Source organism: Convolutriloba macropyga, chromosome 7 (genome assembly GCF_964194025.1).
Source record: "Convolutriloba macropyga chromosome 7, txConMacr16.3, whole genome shotgun sequence".
Taxonomy (NCBI): Eukaryota; Metazoa; Xenacoelomorpha; order Acoela; family Convolutidae; genus Convolutriloba; species Convolutriloba macropyga.
The window spans coordinates 71,669,616-71,693,911 of NC_134474.1; the positions used below are offsets into that span (position 1 = coordinate 71,669,616).

Genomic DNA, 24,296 nt, shown 5'->3' on the forward strand with positions numbered 1-24,296 from the left:
GTTTCTTACAGTCCAAAAAAAAAATCGGATTGTAATTAGTCGGTATTTTTAACATTTTATTCGCGGATTTTTCCTTGTCATAAGTTAATTACAGAAGGGAACATTTCAAACCAAAGCGTGCTAATGACAGTTCCAATTGATTTCCTAGTGAGTTTCAAAGGGAAAATTTCGTTTTTAGACGAAAGCTTATGATCGTTTTCACTTCTATAAAAACATACTTTCAAAATAAATAATGATTTTTGAGATTTGCGACTTTTTTCTCTTTTTTTGTCAACTTCTAGCTTAGCGTCTGTCAAGACGGGTTTGTAATTGATTAATACTTATTGCGGTTTAACATTTAACGTGAAAGTTTTTCTGCTTCGATAATAAGAGTGTTTGCCAAAAACGTTTTGGACATTTTTCCAACAAGGAGAATCTTTTCATTCTCGTGTCACATTATTGACATTCAAAAGGATAGCAGTAAACATGTCAGTTTTTTAGCTAAAAGTTTGTGGTTTTAACTGCCGAGAGACATCTTCAAGCCGAATATAATGAAATCCTTTGTCGTTTTCTTTGTAGTCGTTTGACAAACTCTAGATAATTGCGGGTCCAGCGTCTTCCTACGGACAAACAGAGGAACCTATGTATTGGTTTCGGTTGATAGCTAAAGTTTTTCAAGGCTTTGAAATCAAATGTTATAAAAAATTATACAGATATGTTCTTCATGTTTTACCAATTTTTATCTATCTGTTACCTACTCCCAAATATATATATATATATATATATATATATAGTTGCATATCGGACAATTGGTGTTGAAGTAAAATTTAAATGAACATATCGAGTGTTTTGGTACATTGCTTGTAGTTTTAATGGCCTCGATAGGAGTTTTTAGCTAAAAACAAACTTTTTTTGATTTTTTTTGCCTCTGTTTGTCTTTGTCTGTCGTCGAATTCGAAAAACTATTCGCTGATTTCAGTTGATTTTAGCTGAAAATTTTCACGACTTTTGAACTAAATGTTATAAAGAATTATATAATCATTTTTTAAGTTTACCTTTTGCTGTTCTTTTTCGACTACTTTTCACCTAGCGTCATGAACTACAAGTTGCATATTAAACCTAAACTGTTTGTGTGGAAGAAAAGCACAATTGAAAGCATAGTTGAAGGCACAATCTTAGCTTTTTAGTGCAATGCTTTTTGTGTTTACGACAACACCTATTTTTTGCAAAATATTTATTTATTTTTTTGTTCATTTATCGTTATTTTTTGTAGACGTATAACATATTCTGATTAATGACAGTTCTCAACAGCTTTTCTGTGAGAAACAAAAACCCTATTTAATGATTTCAGTTCCTATCTAAGGATTGGTGTCTTTGATTGTAATTGTTTTCGAAAACAAAAAAATCTGTTTTTTAACTTTTCCCCCTTTGTTTTTTAACTAGTCTCTTTATTCAGAAGTCACACATCTCAACATTGGCGTTCAAGGAAGGTGCATTTGATTGTACTTTAATTTTTATGGATTAGATAACAGTTTTAACAGCTTCTGCGCCGTTTTCTTGCAAAATTTATTGGGGTTTTTGTTTTTCGGCAGAATTTTTGTAGATTTACGGCATATTCTGGATACTGACACGTCTCAATGTCTTTTAATTCACATTTGAATGAACATATACTTTTTCAAAATTTTCAATTGATGTCTAATGGTTTTCACTGAAATTATGTTTTCGATTTTTTAAAAGTTTGTCGTTTTGTTCTTTTTTTTTTTCTGTTTGTTACCAAGTTTCTTCAAGCACTGGTCCCTTGTTTTTTTAGTGAGAAACCAATTAGTTTGTTTACTTTGGGTTTCATTTGACACTTTTTCGTCTTTGTTGTTATGTAGTTTTTTTTTTAGTTTTGGATTGAGTTTTGGATGAAATTGTTTGTTGTTATTTGTTTGTTGAGGATTTGGTTTGTTTGTCTTGTCTTAACAATGGCAGGTCTCATTGGCCCACAAATGGGGTATTGTTTACTTTTTTAAGTGATTTGAGCTGGATACAATTTTTTTTATCTATACACCAATTGTTTTTGATCTTATTTGAAAATTTTATAAAGCTTTCTATCTCTTCCTCATTTGGTATATATATAGTTCAGCCAGACTTGTGGATAAGCGGGGCCGGAACCTTATCTGCTAACAAACGTTCCTGAGCGTCCTTGTTGAGATGAAAATTTATTTGACTTCAGATTAGATTCATTAATGCTCATTAAAATGTCGATGAGAACTGCCATTAATATTTAAAAAAATGACCAGGCAGCCAATGAGAAAAAAATAAAAAAACAAGCAAAACCAAAATCTAAAATCGCCTGGTAATGCTGTCTGACTGTTAGTTTTAGTTTACATGCTTACAAATTTTTCTCTTGAGGAATAATTTTCCAACACCCTATGGCTTTTGTTTACAATCTTATGGCTAGCAGTAAAAGATGTTGCCGGGTGCCTGTTTTTGTAGTAAATATACATTTAGTGGGTTTAATGCTGTAATAATAGGTTATAGAGATGAGCTGACTAACCTTCCGACCCAGAAAGATACCCAAGATACCATGACAATGAGGGTTGAGGGAATGTACATCTGGATAATAAAGTAGAGAGTATTCCTTCCAAACACAAATTTCGCTCCAAGAGTCGACCAGTTTCCTATAAAATAAACATGCACGCTACACTCTCGTTAACACTCAGCTGTAGACCTCGACATACGAAAAGACTGAAAAAGTCTAGCGGAGATTGTCTTTATTGACTTAAATTACACAGTCGAGCTTCCTACATAAATTTGAGGAAAAATCTTTTCATATCGCGAGTATTAGCATTTCAATAGTCCAGCCAAGGAAAAATTCATGGTCTTGTCATGGGTCGATACACCTGGGCAGTCATCAATCACCCACTAATAGAGTACAATAGCAAAAATGCTATCGAGCATAATTTCCGTTTGGTTACTAACCGTTTTGTTTGAATCAGACTCTGATTTTTCTCTGATTCAGTCTCTGATTCATAACTATGTTCATGGGCCAAGCTAGGTTTTACAATTGCTTTTGCTCACCGGTCCTTAAAATATATATAGATTCATACAATACCTGTAGAAATTGAAGAAACCAAGACTTATTATATAACTGATTATAGATGAAATTGTAATTTTTTTAATGACTTCTTTTCAAAGAAAGACATTCTGATCAAATCTTTTGTAGATTTGCAGTTGTCATAGACCATTTAGTTGCATCATAGAACCGTTTGCTCAGATATGCGGCAAATGTTGTGAAAATGATCAGAATCATAGTTACTCTTTGTATTCTAAAAAGTGCAAAAATGCTCAAGTTGCCTATTTTAATCAATGCTGTAGTTGCAAAGACCTAATTCGAAGCCGGTTTTTGAAAAAATGTTGCTTGAGTTGCCGCGTTTAAAATTTCTGATTTTTGTTCTGAATCAAAGCTGATTCAGAAATTGTTATTCTGATGTTGCTCTGATTCAGATATCTTTTAGAGAAATTTGATTCTAATTTCTTCTCTGAATCAGGTATAGTCAGAATTTTTTCTGAATTATCTCTGATTCAGTACTTGAAAACGTAAATTTCTCTAAAGTTGTTCTGATTCATAACTGATTCTCTCTGGAGGTTAGGTACGGGCATGCTTAGGTAGGAACATTAAGTCTATTTAAATTAATTGCAACTAATCAAGTAACTCAATTCGAAAATAAATATAACCGACTTGTGCAATTGGAATTTGTACCAAAATTTGTAGACGTTGGTTCAAACACTTGATTTCCACCAACCTATACAAATTTTGGTTCCATTACCACTTGCGAGAGGTGATCAGAATTATTTTCGAAGTGAGTTGCAAGAACAGTTTTAATTTTTTTTCCTTCAGAACTAATGAATGATCCCTTGACAAAGGATTTGCTAAAAAACGCCATTCCTTTTCTCCAGATTTCTACTTCTTCTATAAGTTTTTACCTCCACTAATTTAGGTTCAAGTCCATGGCTACGAGTCTGCAGTAAAAAGCAACTCAACTTATCTTCTATTTTATCACCTACTGAAGATTAAAAAAAATCAAAATCTAGTTATACTTTATCCATGAAATAGTTCCACTGTTTTTTTTCGAGTTTAGACTGACAAAGGGAACAGATGATTGAAAATTTTGTCTTTGAAAAAATAAATGTCCATATAAATGCGTATTGGATGTTCGATGAGAAATTTTTTTGAAACTGTACAGCTGTTTTGTTCCATAAAAAAACTTGTTTTCTATTTCCAATTAGATAACGAGGTATGAAAAAATTTTTTTTCTCATAGCCTGAGAGCGATGAGAGAAGGCGAATGGATGGCCTGTCTTTCATCTCTTGTTTGTTGATCATTTCGATTTCTGGGTAATCATGCAAGGTTATAAAGGGTTCCTTTAGGTTATAAAGGACAAGATTATAACAATGTCATACAAGATTTGTAAGAGCTCCTGGTTCTCCATTCTAAACTAAAAAAAGATATAGTTTTGGCTGCAGACAAAAATTTGTGACCACTTTTTTTCTGTGTATGATGAATAAATGAGAGAACAAGCCGGGTCAGAACTTGATTTTGAAACTCTATGCTTCATCCGATGCATACAATAGATCGAAATCATAGATTTCTATCAAGTTAACAAAAAAATTGTCAAGATTTTTTATACAATTCTGGCTTATATTCAATCGAAAATCCTAATTTCTTCTAGTATGACCTAGTTAGCGAAAACTTTAACAAATTATACGCATTTAACATTCTATATATTTTTTATCGCAGCATTTGGCCAAGTTAAAGTTGAATGAAAGCAGTTTAAACCATAAACAGAAGGTCAAAAAGTATTCTTCATCAACGAAATGACAGATTTTTGGTGCAGGTACGGTCTTTTCTTACTCTGAACAAGCTAAAATATGGATCATAGCCCATTTTTGCCTAGACGGGTCTTTTGATATTCGTCTTTTATAAAGAATAGATTCATAAAAATGCTTATAAGGACTAATGGAAACTCGTGACGATAACATCGGAACTATGGTCAAAGTAAACTTCGTACGAAATGTTGATAAGATGTTATACAATGAAAAAAATGGAGCCTACGTCTTTTAATAATTTCTACCAATAGAAGTTTTTCATTGTCTTAAGGACTAATGTCCTCTTTTTAACAGGTGTTCTCAACTATTATGATTATAAAGTCAACAATTTTAAATGAAACCCCCTCCCCTCCCCCCGCTCGTGTACTTTTAAAGTCTTTTCTTAAAGTCCAGGCCTCGGCATGGTTTTGGATGGGCATGTTTTTGTGTGTTGATACAAAAACGAACTAAATTCTTCATTGTTCACTCCCTCTTATTTTTATTAATATAGCAATAAAAGCGAGTGAGAGATTGCTGTGGTCACGTGTTTGGTAGCGGATATTGCAATTAGACACCGCCCTGATTTTTCCCTCAACTTCCGTCACTGCGGGTATTCAAGGAGGCAGGAGGGCGGGGAGGGGAGGGTAGAAATTACGCAAGCAGAAGTTCATATTGCAATTAATGATCCCTTTTGCTCAAAAAGAGCATAATCAGATAATGGATAATGCATAAGTTTAGACCATCGGCACTGATTAGGCGTCACGACTTGTTGGTTATTCATTCTATCACATGGCTATTAATAACTTTTTCGATTATTAAAATTTTTTAAACCCCAATTGTTATCTCAAGGATCTCAATTAGCAATGTCTTATTGAAGCAGTCTTTTGCCGACGTTACAATTGATAACTATTCATGGTACAAACTCTGGGGGGAGGAGTTCTGAAGCCTGTGAAAGTGTTATTTTTAAAATGAAATCAATTTGTTGTAAATGTCACATAATTGCTGAAGCCTTTGCTAAGAAAGATCAACTGTGACATCACAAACTGAAAATTTTTGTTTTTATATTCGGAGCGGAATATCAAAAGATGTTAGTTACAACCTCAACAATTCGGAACCAAATTGAATAAAATTAAAAATTAATAAAATAATAAAATATTGGAAAATTGATAAAATATTGGAATAGACAGATTTTACCACTTACTATAACTGAAAATTCTCATTTGCTGTGTATCCGATATTACAGATTCTAAAGGTGCGCACGCGATTTTGAGAACGTCACAACAAAAAATTGTACAAAAAAAATTGTAAACATAAATGGTTAAATTGTTCTTGATATTGACAATGAACAGATGAACTAAGAAAAATGACAAAGAAATGACAATTGACCAACAAAAACAAACTAACGGATAATTTTCACATGTTTGCTGTTTTCCAACAAAATTTATATCTTCTAGAGAACCATTAAAAATAATTTCAAAACCCTAGTACCAATTTGGCCAGTTTCTTGGAATATGAAGTTTTACAAATGTCTCTTTGCTTCAAACATTTTCAGCAGGTGAAACCGCTAAACAATTAATAACTAAGAAAACATCTGAAGTTTATCTAGTTCATAATTTGAAATCATTTAGAAATTATCTAAGTTCTGTGTTTTTGCATTGTTTTGCTTTCTTGCAACGGATTACAGAATGATTTGAAGTGCATTTTGAAAAAACGATGAGTTTGCTAGGTGATCTACGAAAAATCGACAGGAACAAACGGAAAGTAGAAATGACCTAAACGTAACCAAATTTTTAAAATCAAAATCTGACAATAAATGTTAGGACAATAAAAAAGAATTACTACAATTTTAATAGCAAAAATTGCACAGCATTGCCACTGGAAAAAAAACATTGGTGGACTATACAAGAACAAAATCCATTCGACGTGTGCATTTTGCTTGAAAAAGTATTTACTTTGAAAATGTAGTTATATACCTGCATAGAACAGGTTGTCATGGATTTTACTTATGCTTGCACCAAGTATTAGCTGGATTGGAGCAGAAAAAAAGGACAAAACATTAGCCAACTTTTCTGCTGACGTTCTCTCAATTTTTCAGCACAGATAAATCATTGCATTATAAGACCAACAACGTCTGTAAATGAAAGCGACTATCACGTTGTTTGAGAATTAAAGCAAGCCAAGCAATTGTTGCACAGTAGAAGCAGCTGCCGACTAAGAGCATAAAGGTTAAGGTTCAAAATTCATTCAGAAGATTTTGATGTGCTCTAAATTTTACAACTACTTCTTTTACCTCAACAAAATAATTTGTTTGGCTGATTGTTAAGATCTAATAAAAGATCTAATAAAAAAATCTGGAAACAACTATTTTTGTAGTTAGGGTTTTGTCAGGTCATTTAATTTTTTTAATTATGCCGATTTTTCAAAATGATATCATTCCATTAAATGACTGGGTTTAGTTCGAAAAAAAATCTTTTCCATCATTGCTTGCGTAATAGTTTTTGAACAAGATCGCACAAATAATTGATTATTGATCTGATTTTTGCCAATTACTTTTGTAAATTTCCATTTATTTTTGCACTATTTTTAAAACTATTTTGCGGATAATCTTGCCTGTCATTTTCCACTTTACTTTTTTTTGTAAGACTGATTATTTTGGCCCAACACTATTCGGCAAATTTTTCGTGCATTTCTTCAAATTGGTTAGATTGAATTTAATGAGATGTTTGATGCAAAAAAACTGCGCAGTATTAAACTAAAAGCGTAAAAAATTCAAAAAGTGTTGGTTTGTTTAGCTTTAGCACGATTATTTCTTCCATACAATCTAATGTTTACAGAAAAACAGAGGGCGAAGATCATTTTTTTTTGAATTTGATAATCGAAGAGTTGATAGAATAAAATGATTAAACTACAAGTTTTGGAGTTCATTTATTAAAAACTTCTTCATTATTTCAATTTGTTGTGAATGTATAATTTATATATTACAATATAAATTTTAATATTGACCGGCAAAGAATCTGAATAAAAGTTTTTCAAAAACTCATTACCGCCATTGACTTATGCGTAAGTATATCGAGAACTAAGAAATTAGGCAGTAAACAGTGATGTTTTTGGTTTTTATATAGTTTTAGAGCTCATAATATTAGCGATAGTTATGAAAGACAGAACAGAGCGAACTGAAAACACTCCAAACAGTGGAAAATTGACTTCTTGGTGTACCGTGGCCAGTTTAAATAAACTTTCTGTGAATGCTCTGGACAGCCCAATTCCCGAGCAAAAAATGGAAAAAAAAACATGAAAAACAGGAAAAAGTCAGGACACAACAACCAATTGTATCTCTATTATTATGTATGTAAAACCTTAAAATAAAAAATAACCATCGCATGAGACCTTCCAGTTTGTCAGCAGTCAGTGTCAGTTTGTTAGTATCAGTCAAATTGCATTTTTTTTTCGAAATGTTCACAATTTTCCATGATTTCCTATGACCATCCAGGAATCAAAACCAAGGATAGTCAGTTTATTTTCAGAAAAAGACTATAAATGCGGCACATCAGGAGTAGCGAGATACTCTTAGGATACACTGAGAGAATACTGGGCTGACGATATACAATTGAAATACAATGTTTCAGTACTGATTTACTATGTCACTAGGGTCCGGTTAAGTTATATTCTAAGCGCATCATTGTAGACTTCAACTAGATAGAGGTGCCATCCGGAAGTAACATCTGATCAGACCATCCCAGACGAAAGTAATCTCTTATCAGACCATCCGAGACCAAAGTGTCCACTGATCAGACTGAAGTGCTTTTGAAAGACCGTGTGATTTCTGAAAATTTTTTTCTGATCAGACTATTGTGCGTCCGATATTCACTTCTGATCAAACTTTTGTGCGCTGAAAATAGCCTCTGATCAGACTCAATTGTGCTTGAAATAGTCTGAATAATGAATAGTTTTCACTATGAAGGAGTCTTTTTAATATTGCTATAATATATCCATTTTCCTAAAAATTGATGTTTGCAAAGTTCAATTTATCTGACGAAAAGCGAATCCTAAAAGTTTTTCTAATATAAATGAAACCCAACAATTGAAAAAAAATATTTGGCATACCATTTCTGCATATTTCTGACTCAATGGATGAAATTATACAGCTTTCCATAAGAAGCGTCATGGTCGTCCGTTAATCAAAATTTCCTCTTAAGGTGACCGGCATTTGATATCAGCTTGATGCTTTTGGTTCTGATCAGAGGTAGTGGACTCTGATCAAAAAACTGCGTTTTTGTTGACTCTTCGCAAAACCAACATCTCTCATTCAAAATTACAAAAAAATCGAAAGAAAGAATGCGCTCGAAATGGTCTCTGATCAGAACCAAATGCGCTCAAAAATCTTCTCTGATCAGACTAATGACCGCTTGAATCCGCCTCCGATCAGACCAACCCCGACGGAAATTAACTATGATCAGACCATTGCCATCCGGAAGTGACCTCTCTAGACCGAAGTGGCCTCTGATCAGACCATCCCTAGACCGAAGTGGCCTCTGATCTTACTTAAGCGCGCTCGAACCAAATCTTCGACCCTTTAATTTTGGTCTGCAAACACACCGTGTGCGTTGGACTTCGTCTGATTAGAGGTCACTGCCGTCTGGCACCTCAACCTGGGAAGTATTTACACCAATGCATGGAACTACTTCTCGTCAAGAGCATGGTGATTGCATGAATGATAGAATATATACTAAAGTAATTTGCTGATTGAGTGATAAATACTCACCTGTGGAGAGAGACCTGTCCCATGACCTACAGGTGAAGTTGATGACTCTGAAGTTGGAGAGTGTGATGTCCTGTGCGAGTACTATTGGGAATGTCTTTGGGTCGTACTTCCACTGGTAAGTGATGTCATCCGAGGTGTATCCCCACGAGGCTATCCTCAATTCACACGCTTGCACATCCATAGGGAAGTAGGCAAGGTCCATCGGACATCGGGAAGTTACAGTCACTCTAAACATCTCGAATTGACCCGACCGGTCAAATACAGACATTTCTCAGGTTTGAAATAACTCAAAAAAGAAAACTGTCAGTATTTCTATTTAGAAAAACGGTCGAAACCGATCATACTGGGCGATCTTTTTGTGCATTTCCTATCACACACTCTTTCACCACTCAGCCTCTCCCCACTGTCCTTCTATTTTCTCATTTTCTCTGTCCCTAGAAGCCTACTCGCGGAAAATTACGCCTCAAACAGTAGATATATTTCTAAGACAGGCCTACTCGGAAATCAATTTTTCTACCCGGGATGACCACCATAAATGTTTCTTAGAAACCATACCTAAGACATATATGGTTGTATGGCTTCTTTGATACCATACTTAAGACCATACAAAAATTTAAAGGTAATCTCAAATGACGTCTTTTGGACCACGTAGTACAACAAATATATCGTAGTTGCCATTGGCCTTCAACAAAAAAATTTTTTTTTCTATGGTGCCTTGGATACCATATCCAAGACCATAGACTTTTATGGCCCATCCAAGATCATAAAACTTTTTTTGTGCAACATCTTTTTTTGACACAAAAATGATTTTAACAACGTCCTATGCGGGTTTCAGACGACAAAAATGGAGATTTAAAAATTACTTGTAAAAAATTTTTTATGGTGTCTTTTAGCTTATTTTTAGCTTTATTGTTTAGCTTATTAAGCTTTAGTTGTCAGCGTTTATCCCTAAAAACTGTAACTTAATCTTCATCACTCTAAAAGGTTGCGGAATTGAGTTAGTTTTTATTGCTCGTGCACGCAAAACTGGTCATTATATCCAGTGCCATGTTTGAATTCCTTCAAACAATATCTAAGACCTTATATGGCTTCCTGGATACCATAACAATATATATGGTTTCTTGGCAACCATATCAAAGGCCATATATAGACTCTTGAATACCATAGCAAGATCATTTATGGTTTCTAAGAAACCATATCGAAGACCACATATGGTTCCTTGAAAACTGTACCAAGATTATATATGGTTTCCGAGAAACCATATCAAAGACCATATATGGTTTCTTAAAATTCATATCAAAGACCATATATGGTTTCTTAGAAACCATATTAAAGACCATATATGGTTTCTTAGAAACCATATCAAAGACCATATATGGATTCTTAGAAACCATATTAAAGACCATATATGGTTTCTTAGAAACCATATCAAAGACCATATATGGATTCTTAGAAACCATATCAAAGACCATATATGGTTTCTTAGAAACCATATCAAAGACCATATATGGTTTCTTAGAAACCATATCTAAGGCCATACATGATTTGTTCATACCATATCAACGATGATGATTAAATCGACGCTGAGGAGTCGGGTGTCAATGGTTTCTTAGAAAACATATCCAAGACCATTTATGGTTTCTTGGATACCATAGCAAGATCATACACGAAATCAATGCGCTTCGTCTATGGAACCATATATGGTCTTGGATATGGTTTCTAAGAAGAGCCAACCCGGGTATAGAGTCATCGTATGGGTAGGGAAATTGCAATATTGTCTTAATCTGCAATACTTAATGCGAGGAACTTTTATAGAATTATAGATCATTTAGACTTTCTTCCATTTCTGTCTATTTAACACACTGTTAGCAAATAGGGTAAAAAAAGCTGACAAATTGTCGTATTATGTCGATTAACCATTTCAATTTTAACTTATATTCTACAGGACTGCAAAAAAGTTTCACAAGAGTCTAGCACGATAAACGTTATACTTACCCTAGTGATGAGCGGATTCAAATCTTACAAGAGTTTTGTAAGATAAATCAAATCTTGCAAGATATCAATCAAGGCAAAAAATAAATCAGGGTGCAAATCGGGATAACATCTTTGAAGCAATTTAATGATTTCTAAACAAGTTACAAAAGCGAAATCAATGAAAATGTTTTTGGCCGTGATTCAAAATCTTGCAAGATTAGAAATCCTTTGGTTGTCTTATAAGAACCATTCAAGACGTGCGCGAGCGTTGAAGGTTAAATAAGTTAGTTATAAATGTCAGTAGTAGGTTAGTAATAAGTGGAGATTAATAACTAAGCTGACCTCATACTCATAAGTATGTTTCCATTGCCATGAAGACGGAAAAAGACGTTCCTCTTTGTGACCTCGTGAACATATGACTCAGTCTCTGTCTGGAAAAAAGAGTCTGGCAGCCACAGGGAGGACAGAAGGTCTTGAGATAACACCTGGACACAATCACAAATTTAATATACGGGCGAAATTGGTCTTTTTTTCTTTTCAAACATGTAGATTAATAATATAACCGAAAGGTTAAAGTTTACATGCCTTCAGAATAATCAGGAGTGTTTATTGAAATAATCAAAACTATACATTAATCTTCTGGTTATTAATTGATGTTGCCCATATTGTCAACCAAATGAGGTTGCATGTAATCTCAGCAGAAGAATTTGTAAATTCACAGTGATAACGACCATATAGATACTTGTACAAAAATGGTACATTCTAGGCCATTTTAAATACAAATATTTGTTTTTTGAAATTGTTATTGTTACTCGTTTTCGAGACCACGGCAACTAGTCATAAATTGTGTCTAAATATTTCCTATCTTCTTTCTATCCGAAATGTAGTCTATTTTATACATTGACCTCCATCATATTACCACACTCCATCTTTGAGCTAATCAGTCTTGAAAATTGCATTCCTTCTCTGAAATTTTTCGACGTCTATCTTGCGAGATCTTGTAAGGTTATTGAAAGATAGGCGTCCGGATCTTGCATCTTGCAAGATAAGCGTCATTTGCAAGAATCTTGCAAGATAAGCGTAGGGAAATCTGATACTTTTGAAAACCAATAATGACAAGCTCTGTTCCGAGCACCCGGGTCGGGGTGAAAAGAAGTGGAACCCCTTGTAGGAAATAGAGGTGAAATATTGACGGACCAGTTTTTCCTTTTCAGTGAACATCTCGTCCTCTGTCAGTCCAACGTCATTTGTGAATGTGTGATTGCCTTTGTAGTATTCGAGGGAGAACTTGAGTCTGTCGTCTCTCCAGTACTGCCGGAAGTACAGACCCACCCTAAATGTCTAACACACAAACAAACAAATATGAACAAATTCTTTTTAACATTCTTTCCACGAGCAAACATTCTTTCCACCCTTAATAAGCAGAGAAGTAACCAAAGTATTTTTTTTTATTTTCATACACAAATTTTACTCTTTTTATTGTTATTATTGGGCAAAAAATATTGACCCGGTGTTTTTCCTGAAAATAGTAAACAGTGGAAAGGTCGTGGAAATAAAAACTGTAATCCATTAGTTGACTGCTTATAAAGGTAGGAAAAGTGAAACTTTGAGTCGTATATTAGAAGTTAGGGATGGATAAAGAGTAAAATATCAAACGAGTAATAAAAATCAAGTTGAAACAATCTTCTACATGGTTTTGAATTAATCTTTGGCAATGGCTTTATTATAAAATTCATTTAGATTATTTCCAAAATCCGGTCTTATATGTGTCCTGGTCTAGGTTCTTTCCAGAACAGAAAAGAATGTAAAGGGGTTGTGGAAACAATCATTTTAAATCTTCAGTTCTCCGCTTCTTAAGGGTGCAAAGAGGGAATTTTTAACAGGAAAAAGTCCACTGAAATGAAATTGAAACGAGGACTGGATTTGAAAACAATTGTTGGCAATTCCAAAATCAATTTTCAATATGTTTCCAAAATTCGGTTTAATTTGTAGCAACGGTTCTAGCACTTACTCTGTCCAAAGTAGGCACTCTAAGTACCCTTGTTTCTTATTAGGGTACTTTTCTTCTTCAAAATTTAGAACTAAAACCATATTTATATAGGACTGATTACCTTTGCACATATCAAGACTCAACACAGTGAAATGAAACTGGATACACCTTGTCAAGACATGCAAGATCTTGACAGTCTTAACAAAACATGGATTATCTTACCAAGATCTTCATAGGACGAAAATTTTTGATACATCTTGATAAGATCTTGCTTAATCTTATGATATCGTGCTAATTCATGATTTTGGATGCTATTGAATTTTTAATATTTGGTACGTCTTGCCATGTCATGGTTAATTTTTCTTGGAGATCTTGCCAAGATCTTGTTTCTTGACGCTAATGCAAAGATCTCGCAAGTTCGCACATATCTTGATATTATCTTGCCATGTAACATGGCACGATCTTGGCAAGATTTTCCATGGTTAAATATCTTTCTTATCAAGGCTATCAAGTTTCATTCCACTGGAAATGTAATAATATTTAATTCAATGAATTGTTCTTAAACTTTAATCGCTCCTAGATTTCCTACGAGTTGTTTTTGTTAAAGTGCCTGAACGCTTGAGGAAAAAAACTTATATAAAATTAGATTTAGAAATGGTTAAATTGTTGTTAATATACACATTGAGTTATATACATTACACATTGAGTTCACATTATTATATATTAACTGAACCGTGTTGTATGTTCTTACCATGTCCACTTCTGAGACAGGACCCAAACTGACAACATACATTGTAGAATTCACCACCAGAGCATCCCCTGAAATAAAAGACTCAAACATTTCATAATAATAATAAATTTATTTTCAGTGCCAAAAATTCAAGCTTCGAATAATTAAACAAATTAGAGTAGAAAGCGTCGTACTGAACGAATGCTAAGAGGAAGTTTGCTTGTTGCAGCACCGTTTCAGAGTTATTCAAAATTAGATTATATGAATACATAAACAACATCATTGCCAACAACAGCGGCAACAACAATATTACAGCAACATTACAAGTGTACCTCATCAATGCAGACAAAGGAGAAAAAAAACTTAATATACCACATAAAGTGAGGAGACGAATGTACAAAATAAAATTTTGCGCACCGTTTATCGGATTTTTTTCGTCTTTCTAAAACAATTGGTTACAAAACAGAAAAAAATAGACAATGTCGAGGCTCAATGAGAACGGTGGAATGATCTTGATTTTCGTGGGTCATGAAAAAGATTACCACCGCCGTTAAAAAGATTAACATTTTTAACACAGCCGTTGTTTGTTTTCCTATCTCTTTTTTGATGGTAATCAGTATGAAATCTTATCTTAATCGGAGTAACTGATAATTGACTCCGATTCAGATATGCTACAAGACTTGTCACATTTTTTTTACAATTTTAAAGTATCTCTATTTCACAAAAATGGCGTAGACCCCTATGAGAATAATTTGATACAAAGCTTGTCTCCTAATTTCGATCATTTTATGTATGTTTTTCGCGCGATTTTAACTAAGGCGGAAACTTTGTGGTATACCTCTGCGCCGTAATGACTTCAGTTACTTCTCACAAAAACACACTTTAATTCACTCAAATATGGCAATAAAGTTATTTTAACAGAATAACGTGTAATAAAGTAGGTGAATCAGTTTAATCACTTCAATTGTCTTCAAAAATTACTATGAATAAATTCTTAATGTATAAACATCTCATCAAGTACGGCTTTCTCCATTTCAAATTTTTGTGCTCCAATTTGGCTGATCTATGTATACTTTACTTTTACCTTGTAGGTGAATATCTCTGCTCGCTTTTTTGAGAAATCGTAAACTCGTCCTGTAACGGCTAAAGTTATATATTTTTTTCGTTATAGAACTTAAATTAACAATTTGATAAATACTCTTTGTTCATGGTTATCAGTGCTGAATTCAGTTTGTTCGGTGCCACGTGAAATTACAATTCAGTCCATTACGACATGAAGCTTGATTCTGAACATGAAATTTTCCTCAAAATTTTCCTCAATTTTTTTTCGTTATCGAACTTAAATTAACAATTTGTTAAATACACTTTGTTCATGGTTACCAATGCTGAATTCAGTTTGTTCGGTGCCACGTGAAATTACAATTCAGTCCATTACGACATGAAGCTTGATTCTGAACGTTTTCTGAAATTTTTCTCAAAAACGTCAGAAGTTTGCAAAAACTATGCTTTCAATAAAGAAAGTGAGGTGTTGCGTGTGAACAACCGTGAAGTTAAAAAAATAGTCAACATTTTTGGAATGTAAGAAATTTGCGCCATTATTGTCAACGGCACCTTTTTGTCACTATTTTCCGCGGTCAGAATGCCCAATTTCACCGATGGTTAAACGCATTTCAATAAGATGGGAGACAAAGAAAATATAATTGATTATTATTTGCAGAAACAATTTTGCCAGCAATGATAAATGCGGATTACGCAGAAAATTAGAAGATTTTCAACTACTCAGGTCTTAGCTACTAATTTTTGTTTCAAATTAACGGTCACTAAATAAGGATTTAGGCAGGTTTGGACAAATGAAGAATTCTTTTGCCAATTTAATTATGGAATTTGTTCAAACAATCCGTAAAATTGAGTGGTAAAGTTCAGTGGTCTTATTCATGGCTGACGTATCTCTTTTGCACGGTGAGAAACACTGCAGTAGCGTGAGAAACTGCAACAAGCCAAAGTCCCCACAAAATCCCAAAACTAGATAAATCTACGTTTTGTGGCGCAATGCCAGAGTTCATTCTCGTTCAAAAGGCTAGGCTAGCACAGGCAGATTGAAACTGAAAGTTTTTAAATCAACCGAGTCAATGACAAAAGTTAATCTTGCAAGATTTCTTGCAAAACACAATCTTGGAAGTTCTCGCACGACGGAGTTAGTCCGGCAAGATCTTGCAAGACAAAGTAAATCTTGGAAAATTCTTGCAAGGATCTTGAGAGATTATTTTTTTTGGTCAGGAGAAAATTAAGGAACTAATTTGAGATCTCAAAAGAGAGAAAAAAAGAACTGAAATAGAATACCTAGTTGATAGCTTTTTTCAGAAGAAAAACTTTTAACTTTCTGTTGTGTGTAGGTTCCAAAAAAATGTTGTTGAACTGCATTGCAATTCAGTCAATTGCGGGCTCACTTTGCAGGTAACACAACTGCAGTAGAACTAAAAATGTACCCACGACCCAGACTCTTTACAAATCACCACTAAGGATTTGAATTAAGGAAGAGTGAATAATATTTGTTTCTTTTTCTTTTTTTCTTTCTCTTTAGCTTTTTCGAGCCAATTTCTTCTTCCAAAAAAGACAGTCTTGAAATACCTTACAAGAAGAAGTACTTGAATCTTGCAAGAAGAAGTTAATTTTTGCAAGATCTTGCAAAAAAGTTTTTCTTGCAGGATCTTGCAAGAATCTTGCAAGACGATGATGCTACGTCTCGCAAGATTCTCGGTCAAATAACTAATTGAAGAACGTTGTCGTTATGAGTAAAAAACTTTTAATTTACAAGATTCAGCCACAAAATGTTACATTTGCAATATATTTTTTAAGGAATTTGTTGATCTTGCAAGATTCCGACAGAATATGTGAGAACCTTGCAAGTTAAGCATACGTGTTCGTATCGAGCGAGCGATCAAGTTTGTACTCACAATTGGTGAACCGTATCTCCAACTTCATCCAATTACATGACATAAAAGTCTATAAAACTCTACCTAGTTCACTTCTGTTTTTCATTTTATTCCAATTTAAATATATTATACTCTTTTTTATTGAAGTTTCTCAAAGACCACTCTCATGTGAACTCATATTTGTTATTTCTGCTGCTGTTGCGACAACTCTAACTTAACCAGTTTCATCTTTTATTTGACCCGACCATTCATTAATTCAATTGGGCTCCACTTTGTTGGGTTGAGTGGCGTGTTTGAAGCAGACATGTAATTATGTCTGGCCTCTTTCCAGTCACTGAATATCTCTCCTTTTCCCTACTTTGAACCTGATCTATCCTTCTTCGGGTTTGAGGGGGGGGGGGGGGGGTAGGGGGGCTACAAATAGGGTGTTCAATCACAAGTAACTTAACTTAGATAAAAATTATAAAGAACCATGAGTATAGTGACATGACATTTATCGAGACATCCGCACTTCGAAAATTTCGTAATATAGCCTTTAATAGCTGGTGGTTTTCGAGAAGATAAGATTCAACTGAAGATTTTTTTGTTGGAGATTTTTTATACTACTGTCAGCTTCGAAATAAAATTAGAACAATATTATGGTTTAAAGTGCCTTAAAGGGTTACCATCCTGTTTTTTTTTTGGCTTGACTTACAGCCTATTTGACAAATTTGATCAGAATGTGAACAAAGTTTCCTTTCATCTTTCTAATGAGAGTGCGATAACAGCATATTTTTCGAGTTCGCTGCGGGGTACTGTACTGTTTTTAATTGACTCACAAAATTTCCATTATAATTCTGCATACCCATTCGAAGAAATTTAGAAGCTTTCATTACCAGCTAGAGAGAGACCTCAAAAATTGTCCATTTCGAGCAAATTTGCCCAATTTCGAGAACGAAATAAAAGTTAAATAATTATTTGTTTTCTTAATTACTTTTGAAATTCTTACTTCAAACAGATAAATAGATTCTGTCAGCCAAACCTACAGTACCTGTTCTTGCTGTTGTTTTTTTGCTTTCGTTATTAAAAGTGATTGTTCACTTTGTTATCAATGGTGACGAAAAGACAGCTGCTTTTGTCATTCATTCATTCATTCAGGGGGATTTACCTAGATACCCAAATAGATATTTTCATTGAACACAAAGTTTACTGGTTTTGTGTTACTGACAAGATCACGGAACTAATTTACATCAGAATAGAGATTTTCGTTGCTACAGAAATGTTGATATTGATTGAATTGCCAGGTTGCTGTTCATGTTACAAATGCTATTCTTACAAAATCAGTTATAAAAGACGATAGAGATATGAGTGATAGTGCCAGAAACACAATTTAGAAGAAAACTTTTGAAAAAGACATTCAACATTCATTTTTTCATTCCGCATTTTAAAAAATTGTATTCGAAACAATTTCAAAAGGAATCCCATTATCTCTAAAAAGAACCCAGTAAAATTTGTAATAATATAAGATTTTTCCAATTTGATATTCTTCGATAAATAATCAATAAAATAATAGAATAACTCGTTGAACCATATTAAAAACGAAATGTTTTAAGGACAGCTTTCTTTCAAAAAAGTTCACTTTATCAAAAAAATGCAACAACCGGAAATCACTATATTATGGAAGGTTAGATAAAACCAGGAGTTTTATCGCAAGATACCAAAATAACTAAATGCAAAAATTACTATTCAACAAATTTACTGAACTGTCGGAGATGTCCGTTGTAAAAGTGTTGATTTTTTTCTCTGTATTTATGCTGTATTTAACAGCTCTTGCTTAAAAGTGTTGCGAAATCAGCATTTTTCTATTTTGCATTTTGACTCGTATGTGAGATTTTTTAATGAATCGTATTGTCACATGCAAAGACAGTTCCAGTTCTGGGCTAATCAATCCATTTGCAAATCAAATATCAGTCATTGATTCATCTAGCAGTGATCTAGCATTCATCTACCCGGGCCGAGGTTTCACCCCTAATCCACCCCTAATTAGCGGGGATTAGGGTGTAATGCGTATTCCACTCCTATTTATAGGGGAAAAGAGGGTAAGAGTGTAATTTTAAAAAATTACACTGTATTTACACTCTTTTCTCCACTCTTTTTACACTCTTTGCAAAGAGTGTAATTTACGGTGAGCTGATAAAAAATTACACTCTTACACGATTACTAATATAAACAATTTGAAACATCTGATCCTAGTGTCAGTTGGCGCAATGGCTAATGCAGACTATTTAAGTAATATGTTCGACAGGGGGAAGATGGGGGGATCAATTCTCATTACCTTCTTCCACCTTTATTTTTTAAGATTACACTCTTATAATTACACTCTTTCACCCTTAATTAAGCGGAGAAATAGGGGGGTAATTTTTTTATTAATACACTCTTTACACTCTCTTCCCCGTTATTTTTGGGGAAAATTCTCGGCCCGGGTAGCATTGATTCATTTAGCATTGATTCAAAATTTTGATATTGCCATTTTTTACTATTGGCCATTTTATGAACGTCATGATCAAATACAAATCTAAATACATGTCTAGATACAAGTCTAAGCATGGTCCGGAAAACAATAAAACTAGTTGGAAAAAGTCTCAATAGCCCAAAAACGCCTTTGATTGTACTGTGGTCCTAATGTAAAGTTTACAATTTGTTTTAAAATATCCCGGGAGAATGACATAAACTTATTTGGAACCTTGGTAGAATAAAGTTTCTATAAAGTTAGAAGTTTCGCTTAAAAGTACTTCAAAATTTTTTCTGACGTGAGAATTAACCTGCAAGTGTCATCCAAGTCTCAGTCATGACTAGGCAAATTTCTAGCGAAAATAGCACTGCTAAATTTGGTAAATAATCCCCCAAAATCAAACGAATAGATCAGAGCCAGAGACGAGATCAAAGAATCAGAGTCAATTACACTGGTCTCTAGTATTTGCACTGTAAAATGTGAAAATTAGCGACCTATATACCAAAATTTTGAGCTTGTCCCACTTTTTGCGATTGCTTACTTTTCCGATCTTAATACAAGTGAGTAAAATACATGCGTAAAACAACAATTCGCCGTATCTAAATAATCGAGCAAATGTGCTTTGTGCAATGTAATGTGATCAGACTTCCCCCATACTGATATGAAACTGAGTCAGCTGCAGGTCTGCTGAAATTTTTCAGGTCAATTTAATATAAATAAATGAAAAAATTGTAAAATTATCTCTTTTTTTTCTCACAAACGTTTTTCATCAACTTCAATGTTCTCATTCGATTTTCAGTATTATTTGAAATCTGATCTGACAGTAAAATTTTTGTTCAGCTGTCAACATTTAAAACATGATTGTGCGTTTTTGATAGCCTTTGTAGTGAGCTATGCAAAACATATATGCGCCCCCTCATATTTTCAATAAATTATAGGTTTCTGCTTTGCCTTTTTTGAAGACAACTCTTCTTTGCTTGAAATATTGTTTCCAGTTTAAAAGATAAACCGTAAGGAACAAATATACAAGTTATCTTGAATCGATCATGATTGCATATTTACGGCTGATGGGTAGTTGAAGAACAAATGAAAATTTTTAAAAATCAAACTTTAGCAGTAGTTGCATTTTTTGACCAAGTATGTGTTTTAAAGTACTTTGATCAACTTGTTTCTTTTAAGATTTGGATGCCTAAAACTATATGGATTTCAAAATATTTTTGCCGTCTTTGGGTTTGTTGATGTTTTTTGAAATTCTTCTACTGCGCTTTTAACTTTTGGCTGCTTTTTCGGTTTTGTTATTGAAAAAGCTTTGAACTTAAGTTGGCTAGATTTGTTCCACTCAGAAGGAACCACAAGATTGAAAAAGCCCAGTTTAGCACATAACAAATGAGCCCCAGAAATCTCAAATTCGATCTGTGCCCAAAAAATCTGCTCGAAAGTTAACAAAAATTCATTGCACATTTTTAAATATTGATTGGAATTTCGTATATCTTCCACTGAAACGCTTTCGGAAGAACACAACAAAATCATTACGAATTTTGGCAATATGTTTGAGATAATATTAACAAATGCTTGCTTGATTTATATTTTTTTTTCAAGTTTCAAAAATGTTTAACCTCTTGGTTATTAACTAATTTACTGGTTCAACAGGTTTTTTCTGCTTTTTAAAACAGGACTATTTGTTTGCCTGACTATTTTTTTCGCGAGATACTTTTGTGTCACTTGTTCTTAATCTAAAAAATTTTCATTTATCTTGAGCTTTAACTATTTTCTCTCAATTTTCATATATTGATTTGCAGGTCAGCTGAAAAGAATATAGTTTGGATTTTGTGAATTTTAGTAACAATAGAAGGATCATACATATGGCCTTTACTGATCATAAAATGATCGTATATGGTTAAAATTGAACTTAAAAAAAGATCATACAAGATTCTTAGTAAACATTGCAAATCATACTAAGAATTTTTGGATCTTTTCCGTTACTGCCACCACAGCTTAGAGGGTGCATATTATTTGCACCCCCTCCCTAGATTCACGTGCCATATTTTTAAATAATGATTTTCTATGTAATGGCGGGTACTCTGTTACTGGGGGGTCAAAAAACGTACAGGGGGGCACAAACGGAAAAGAGCCGAATTTTTGTATGTCTTATATGGAACCATATATGTTCTTTGTGTGATTATCAAGAATGTTCATACCGGGAGTAAAAAATTTACTGCCATAATACGGTTACAAAGCTGCCTGTGAACTAATATTACGATAAGCATATTCTAATCGTAAACATTCATTACGAACATAACAGGCAAAAAGAAAAAACTGCATTGAAGCGACCGGATGGAGAGATAGGTGGATGGATGGATGGGAAGAATTAGGGAATTGAGGGGGGGGGGGGGTGTTTGAGTTAATTGGCATCAGATCAGCCGGAACTGTACTAGAGAAGAAGTCGGGTGTTGGCGGGGGGGGGGGGGGGGGTGGGGGATCGAAGGAGGGAGGTGTAACGCATGCACTCACTGACTGCGTCATACAATTGTGGTAATCAATACATGTCCATCACAAAGAGTGTCAGGGCAATATTGAGTCAGCTCGAAGGGGGGGGGGGAGTGGAGAGGGGGTTAGAGGAGGGAAATGATGGGCAGGGGGACTAAGTTGGCCTTAAAGGGTGGAAATGAAGTGTCTGTTATGGAAAGAGAGAAGATTTGTAGGGTTTAAGTTTTGATTGACTTGAATTGGGGATAGATACTTACTGGGAGGGGGACTACTGCTGGTGAAGGGGTTCTCTGAAGAACTGTGCTAGAATTACTGAAAAGGGGGTTGGGGATGGGGGTGGGGGTGGGTGGGTGGGTTGGTGGAAGTGTTTAACAATAGGAAGCAGTGGATTGACATGTAAGATTTGATGTGTCAAATAGTCCATTAGTGGAAGAGACAACTTAATACCATTTCTCTCTCTCTCTCTCTCTCTCTGCCGTGTCTTGATTTTTTTTTATTTTCTCACAATCTCAAAAATTTAAACACGTAAAATCTAATGACATCAGTTGAAACCATACTTTATATCTATCTGTTCTAACTGCGGTTGGCTGTGTTAGGTCAAAATTAATTTTAACTTCCAATTTTAATGATAAAAGAGCAATCAATGAAAAATTTTTAAGGAAGCTTATTCAAGAAGAACTACTAACATTCTAATTTAATGAAAAAAAAAACGTTTGAAGAACTTTTTGAACAAACAGCACTTCTAATCTTCAGATCTATATGTTTCTGGGAACAAAAAACGCGTTATGCTTCTCGCTTTTTTTCTCCGAACACCGCAGCATTGTGAAATTTTCTGTACCATACTTTCGGGGAAAAATATTGAAACATTTTGTTTGTGATGCGTCAAAAATTTTTTGAAAGAAAAAATAAAAGGCAGATGATAATTCAGTTTACAATAAGTTTGTCACCCATGAGTTAATCATTTCCAAACACATTACAAACTAGCGTCCCTACCAAATGGAACTTGAACTAGTTTAAAACAAATTACTTAAAAAGGTTAAATTTGTGAAAAACGGTTACAGAGTTTGTCACCATATTTCCCATTTTGTGTTTTGTGGAAAACGAGAGTACAAGACTGTTGATTATGGTGATAAAAATTGTCGCCATATTCCAAAATTAATGTGTGCATATTTTTTGTGAATTAAATTTATCTATTGGGCGTTCATTTTGCTAAGGTGCTACCATTGCAGCTTCAAATTTAATTGTAATAACCATTCAAATCCGATAGTTTTGGACAAAGAAATAATTGTTTTTAAAATACCTTTGGAAAATTTCACCAGTTAATCAATTTAAGATTTTTTCATCATACATTATATATACAAACATTTCAGTCCACACTGCCAATCAATTAAAAATCAAGGCTTTGGTCTAATTTACGTACAGTTAAATGACTATTCTATTTCTGTAAGTCCTAAAAGTCGGACAAAATGTTAGCAAAACATTTCCCCAATTTAAAACCAAAAAATATAAATACAAATAAGTTTTCATGCAGAAGAAAATATCAGAGTTTAATAATTACTGATCAATTTTCATTGAAAAAAATTTCAAATATTATTAATTACTGATCACTTTTCATACAAAGAGATCTTTCAGAAATTATTAATTACTAATCAATTTTCTTATAGGCGTATCTTTTAGAAATTACAAAATAACGATCAATTTTCATACACAGGCGTTTTTAGTGAAGTTTTTGTAGCAGTACTAAATAAACTTAAAATTTTCCTTTTTATAGTTATAAGAAAGAAATTAAAGAAAACTGCAACTTAAAATATGGAAACTTTTGTTTAAATTATTAGCATAAGGTTTTTCTTCCAAATAAAACATATTATAAAATCAAGTGTATAATGTGCAAAAATTCAAATCTATTAGTTTGCATACTAGTGCACTATAATTTTCAAGTATTCCAGCATTTTCTGCTCAGTTTGTTGTTTCCAGAGCGTCTTTGAAATCAGATTATTGACTACTCCGACTAACATAAAGTATTTGGTTATTTCTGACTTCTAAGGGACGTAGAGTGTGGGATTTGAATAGCTCAAACTGTGGATTATCGCAGCTCT

At 33.7% G+C, this 24,296-nt stretch overlaps 1 protein-coding gene across 5 annotated transcripts in view; it reads right to left on the bottom strand.

Moving 5' to 3' along the window:
- Window positions 1–24,296, bottom strand: part of LOC142343298 (gamma-aminobutyric acid receptor subunit beta-like) — a 79,597-nt gene that overhangs the window by 25,850 nt on the left and 29,451 nt on the right. For all 5 annotated transcript variants that reach the window (XM_075395115.1, XM_075395116.1, XM_075395113.1 and 2 more), the window contains 5 exons: window positions 14,311–14,378; window positions 12,767–12,910; window positions 11,912–12,054; window positions 9,596–9,822; window positions 2,522–2,645 (listed from right to left, as the gene is read on the bottom strand). In XM_075395115.1, the coding sequence (XP_075251230.1) occupies window positions 2,522–2,645; window positions 9,596–9,822; window positions 11,912–12,054; window positions 12,767–12,910; window positions 14,311–14,378 (706 nt within the window). The remainder of the gene's footprint in view (window positions 1–2,521; window positions 2,646–9,595; window positions 9,823–11,911; window positions 12,055–12,766; window positions 12,911–14,310; window positions 14,379–24,296) is intronic.